The sequence below is a fragment of the Teleopsis dalmanni genome, chromosome 1, assembly GCF_002237135.1.
Source record: "Teleopsis dalmanni isolate 2A chromosome 1, ASM223713v2, whole genome shotgun sequence".
NCBI lineage: Eukaryota > Metazoa > Arthropoda > Insecta > Diptera > Diopsidae > Teleopsis > Teleopsis dalmanni.
Window position 1 is genome coordinate 225,125,636 of NC_051846.1, and position 6,126 is coordinate 225,131,761.

General features: G+C 29.2%; 2 protein-coding genes across 2 annotated transcripts; both read left to right on the forward strand.

Moving 5' to 3' along the window:
* Positions 1 to 2,149: 2,149 nt before the first annotated feature.
* Positions 2,150 to 2,926, forward strand: LOC119667526 (THO complex subunit 4-A-like). The gene is made up of 2 exons (XM_038076829.1): positions 2,150 to 2,187; positions 2,437 to 2,926. The coding sequence occupies exons 1-2, from the start codon at positions 2,150 to 2,152 to the stop codon at positions 2,924 to 2,926; spliced, it is 528 nt and encodes a 175-aa protein (XP_037932757.1).
* Positions 2,927 to 5,132: 2,206 nt separating this feature from the next.
* LOC119667527 (THO complex subunit 4-A-like) lies at positions 5,133 to 5,909 on the forward strand. The gene is made up of 2 exons (XM_038076830.1): positions 5,133 to 5,184; positions 5,419 to 5,909. The coding sequence occupies exons 1-2, from the start codon at positions 5,133 to 5,135 to the stop codon at positions 5,907 to 5,909; spliced, it is 543 nt and encodes a 180-aa protein (XP_037932758.1).
* Positions 5,910 to 6,126: the final 217 nt, after the last annotated feature.

Sequence of the window (6,126 nt, forward strand, 5' to 3'; positions counted from 1 at the left end):
TTGTTCTGAAGAGACCTAGAAATTACGATACTCCACAAAACTGATTGTTTTCTATAGCTATAACTATAAACAAATGTGAAATATAGGCGACAGTCTTCAACGTGTTAGGAAAATAAGATTGGAAATTGTTTAATAATCTATATTATGAGCTGTTGCTGTTAAATGGCTATAATATCCCGCTATCGGGTTTGAGCTTAATACAGCACTTCCCTCCGGACGTCTCAGCTGCGTACACGCATTTTACAGAGTCTCACATCAAGTGCCGTTATTGATCCGTCAATTTGTTCGTTTCACCAGAGACACAGCTTACCTCTGTGTCTCTTTCTTCAACTGCTGCTTTAAATATTTTTATCTCTAATCATCTATTCTCCGTCAACATAGTTATTCCCGTCTTACAACATTTCGAAGAAAGTTAAGCCATTGAATGTTAGTTCTCTGCATTAAATAACAGTGTTGATCAAGCTTATACAGCTCTTGGTTCATTTAGATGCGGTAATGTTTGCTTACTCGTAAAGGGTCAAAGATTTCATGAAGAACTTTTGTTTTGAAAACTTCCAATGCTGTTTTATATACGTCTGCTATCTATACTTCTGCGCTATTCACATAGAAGCGCGAACTATATGAACTTATATTCCCAATTGCCTATTAAGCCAATGGTAGCATATATTAGCAATTCTAATTCTTCTAAATTTAAAAAGAACTGGACTTTACTATACTCTACGAATATGGAATTAATACTAAAACAGAACTCCTTTTGAAGTTAATAGCTCTAATCATAGACAATAAATTATAATATAAAGATTATATTTGTTACAGTACTGAAAAAATATTTAATAATCTCTATTATGGGTCGTAAACCCAATTTTGAAGTAAATCGCTATAAACATATTGAAATTAATAATTCTTATTACGAGTAGGGCGTATTAAGGAAGTATACTAAAAAGAACACTAATTAAGAATAGGACAATATGTTCTATTGATGTTATATGTAGTATCTAAAATCATTAAACACGATTAGTTTAAAAATTAAAAAACTTTTAGTAGTGTTGATCGAAATGGAGGAAGAAAACGAAAACTTTTATTAATTAATTCCTGGATAAAAACTTACGTTTAGTAAAAATTTTGCAAGGGAACGTTATAATTTGCAATAGAGCAAGGCTTATACAATCGACAAAAAATGAAGTTATATCGCTATCTAAGCAAACTTTATGCAAAACTTAAAAATTTTATTTCATTCTCCTTCGGCGATTTCAATAATTCTGGATAAATAATCTTCCAGAAGAATTCTTCTATGAAAGAATTTCTGTAGAAAAATCCTAGGCCGGCCATATCAAAGTATACAAATATGAAACCCTTTAAAATATGGAATAACCTAAAGGACATCTAAGCTTAGAATATCTAAGCTTGTTGCGTTAAAGAAATCTTCTTTGTTTAAATTGTATCTCGGGAGAACATCTGGATCTGTTTTCAAATCTAATAAACATTTTCCTTAGCAGTTAGATGGCATTTCAATTTAAGTACATAAATATATGAAATTGAATATTTAAAAATTTTATCAAGAATATTTGAAATTGTCAACACAGTTTTTATAGTATTCAAGTTCTATCCCTTAGTCTACATAGTCATAAAGATTATTCCAAATAATTATTTAAACATTTCAAAATTATCAACACATTTTTTATGATATCCAATTTCTATCTTTTAGTCTACATAGTCATAATTATTATTCCAAATAATTATTTAAACATTTCATATTAAAAAGCATTTGTATACTTAGGAGTTATAAAAATTCAAGGACAAAAATGAATGGAGGAAATATATCAGCAATACAGGTAATAAAATAATGAAAATTTTTCCAGAAACCCTTTTTATACATATGTTCTAAGTACATGCTTTATTGATACAGACCACTAATTACCAAATAAAACAGGAAAATTTTTACCTGATTCCCGGAAAAATATAAAAAATTTTAAAAATTTCATATCTTAGTACGTTGACGAATATAGTATAAAACAAGTGAATATTGAGAACATAAGTCAGTAATCAAAATTTATTCAAGTCGAATACATCGTTATTAAGAATACACAGTTTATCTGTAAACATTGAATTTTAATAGTAAAATACAGAAAAATAAATTAAATCATTAACTATGGCACATCATATTGAAATGAGTTTGGATGACATCATTAAAGCTAACCGAGCTAATAAGACAAGAAAGCCCACTGGAACAGCTGGAGGACATCGTAATACTGGATATCGTAAAAACTCTACTGAAAATAAGAAAACTGTGGTGAAAAAAGCTAATGCTGTTCAAAAGGGACACGGCCATGGGGGCATTCAAAAAGCAAAATTCACTGGAAACCAAAATAATACTTGGAAACGTAATCATTTTGATGGACCTAAAAGAGTTGCCGCTATAAAAAAATCAGAATCAGCTAAACTAATTGTATCTAATCTTGATTTTGGAGTTTCGGATAAAGATATGCATGATCTATTTTCGGAATGTGGAATACTAAAGAAGGCAGCAGTGCATTATGATCGCTCTGGACGCTCCTTAGCTACAGCTGATGTAATTTTCGAAAGAGTCACCGATGCCTACAAAGCAATTAAACAATACAATGGAGTAACTTTAGATGGACGACCTATGAATATACAATTAGTGACTTCAGACTTATCGGTATTCAAAAACGGATTGCAAGAACGTCTTGGCAATAGAATAGCTGCTGTAAAAAAGCGACAAGCGCCTTCTCCAAAACAAACGAAAGAAGGACCTACTACATCTCAAAAGAAGACATCATTTAAAAATAACCATGGTGGAAAAGGTGTTGCTAAAGGAAAAAAACGTGAAAGTCCGACAGCTGAAGAACTAGATGCACAATTAGATGCTTACATCAAAGAAAGAAAAGATAAAGTCGAAACTGCTTGAGGAAAAACTAAACTGCTTAAAACTAAAGTTTTTATTTTAATTTGTATTATTTTTAAATTTCATATGTAAAATATATGTAAAATATTATAATTAAGTCTCATCTTGTTCTTGCAACAATAAAAGTTTTTCAAATAAACACTAAAAACTGATATTTCTTTTTTCAAATATTAAATTCATCCTACTTGGCTTAATTGATCAGATTGGTCTCTTGCATTCAGCTCATATAAGCTCATATATTTATATATTTATGGTAAACATGGGGGATTTGTAGGCAAATAATCGGCAATTGTGCCATTTTATGGCTTAACAAGTAGAAAAGCCACAACTGCTTCACCTGTTTTGACATTTTCCAAAAATTTGACAGTATGTCGCCATAACAGTCTAGTTGTCAAAATAGTCATATTCATGCAAAATTCAAGTTCCTTGATAATCTGTATAAATTTGGGATTTTAATTGATTTCAACATTATTAAATGGATCAGTCTATAATAGATACAATATAAATTTAATCTGACTTTCTTCTAATTTCAAAGTGAAAAGTAGATAAATAAAGATTTTCTTTAATACTGATTTTCTTTAATATATTGAAAGGTAATATGAAAATAATTAATGTTTCTGTTATGAATGGTTTGTTCTGAAGAGACCCAGAAAACTATATATATATACGTCTGCTATCTATACTTCTGCGCCATTCACATAGAAGCACGAACTATATGAACTTATATTCCCAATTGCCTATTAAGCCAATGGTAGCATATATTAGGAATTCTAATTCTTCTAAATTTTAAAAGAACTGGACTCTACGAATATGGAATTAATACTAAAACAGAACTCCTTTTGAAGTTAATAGCTCTAATCATAGACAATACATTATAATATTACAGTACTGAAAAAATATTTAATAATCTCTATTAAGGGTAGTAAGCCCAATTTTGAAGTAAATGGCTATAATTGGCTATATTGAAATTAATAATTCTTATTACGAGTAGGGCGTATTAAGGAAGTATACTAAAAAGAGCACTAATTAAGATTAGGACAATATGTTCTATTAATGTTATATGTAGTATCTAAAATCATTAAACACGATTAGTTTAAAAATGGAAAAACTTTTAGTGGTTTTGATCAAATTGGAGGAAGAAAACGAAAACTTTTATTAATTAATTCCTGGCTAAAAACTTACGTAAATTTTTTGCAAGGGAACGTTGTAATTTGCAATAGAGTAAAGCTTATACAATCGACAAAGAATGAAGTTATATCGCTATATAAGCAAACTTTATGCAAAACTTAAAAATTTTATTTTTGTTTCCTTACGGCGATTTCAATAATTCTGGATAAATAATCTTCCAGAAGAATTCTTCTATGAAAGACTTTTTGTAGTAAAATCCTAGACCGGCCATAATAAAGTATACAAATATGAAACCCTTTAAAATATGGGATAACCTAATGGACATCGTAAATAAATATCTAATTATATTAAAAGAATATCTAAGCTTGTTAGGTCAAAGAAATCTTCTTTATTTAAATTGTATCTCGGGGGAACATCTGGATATGTTTTCAAATCTAATAAACATTTTCCTTAGCAGTAGGATGATATTTCAATTTAAATACATAAATATATGAAACTGAATATTTAAAAATTTTATCAAGAATATTTGAAATTATCAACACATTTTTTATGGTATTCAATTTCTATCATTTTAATCTACATAGTCATAAATATTATTCCAAATAATTATTTAAACATTTCAAAATTATCAACACATTTTTTATGATATTCGATTTCTATCCTTTTAGTCTACATAGTCATAATTATTATTCCAAATAATTATTTAAACATTTCAGATTAAAAAGCATTTGTATTCTTAGGAGTTATAAAAATTCAAGGACAAAAATGAATGGAGGAAATATATCAGCAATTCAGGTAATAAAATAATATGTTCTAAGTACATGCTTTATTGATACAGACCACTAATTACCAAATAAAACAGGTGAATTTTTACCTGATTCCCGAAAAAATATAATTAATTTTAAAAATTTCATATCTTAGTACGTTGACGAATATAGTATAAAACAAGTGCATATTGAGAACATAAGTCAGTAATTAAAATTTATTCAACTCGAATACATCGTTATTAAGAATACACAGTTTATCTGTAAACATTGAATTTTAATAATAAAATACAGAAAAATAAATTAAATCATTAACTATGGCACATCATATTGAAATGAGTTTGGATGACATCATTAAAGCTAACCGAGGTAATAAGACAAGAAAGCCCACTGGAACAACTGGAGCACGTCGTAATACTGGAAATCGTAAAAACTCAACTGAAAATAAGAACTCTGTGGTGAAAAAAGCTAATGCTGTTCAAAAGGGACACGGTCATGGGGGCATTCAAAAAGCAAAATTCACTGGAAACAAAAATAATACTTGGAAACGTAATCATTTTGATGGACCTAAAACTGTTGGCGCTATAAAAAAATCAGAATCAGCTAAACTAATTGTATCTAATCTTGATTTTGGAGTTTCGGATAAGGATATGCATGACCTATTTTCGGAATGTGGAATATTAAAGAAAGCAGCAGTGCATTATGATCGCTCTGGACGCTCCTTAGCTACAGCTGATGTAATTTTCGAAAGAGTCACCGATGCCTACAAAGCAATTAAACAATACAATGGAGTAACTTTAGATGGACGACCTATGAATATACAATTAGTGACTTCAGACTTATCGGTATTCAAAAACGGATTGCAAGAACGTCTTGGCAATAGAATAGCTGCTGTAAAAAAGCGACAAGCGCCTTCTCCAAAACAAACGAAAGAAGGACCTACTACATCTCAAAAGAAGACATCATTTAAAAATAACCATGGTGGAAAAGGTGTTGCTAAAGGAAAAAAACGTGAAAGTCCGACAGCTGAAGAACTAGATGCACAATTAGATGCTTACATCAAAGAAAGAAAAGATAAAGTCGAAACTGCTTGAGGAAAAACTAAACTGCTTAAAACTAAAGTTTTTATTTTAATTTGTATTATTTTTAAATTTCATATGTAAAATATATGTAAAATATTATAATTAAGTCTCATCTTGTTCTTGCAACAATAAAAGTTTTTCAAATAAACACTAAAAACTGTATACACTAAAAACTGATATTTCTTTTTTCAAATATTAAATTCATCCTACTTGGCTTAATTGATCAGAT

Excerpts from the sequence above, each read along its gene's own strand:
- LOC119667527 (XM_038076830.1), top strand. The coding sequence starts at position 5,133 with ATGGCACATCATATTGAAATGAGTTTGGATGACATCATTAAAGCTAAC. Across the intron at positions 5,185-5,418 it reads CATCATTAAAGCTAACCGAG|CTAAACTAATTGTATCTAAT; the intron begins GTAATAAGACAA and ends AATCAGAATCAG.
- LOC119667526 (XM_038076829.1), top strand. The coding sequence starts at position 2,150 with ATGGCACATCATATTGAAATGAGTTTGGATGACATCAT. Across the intron at positions 2,188-2,436 it reads ATGAGTTTGGATGACATCAT|TAAACTAATTGTATCTAATC; the intron begins TAAAGCTAACCG and ends ATCAGAATCAGC.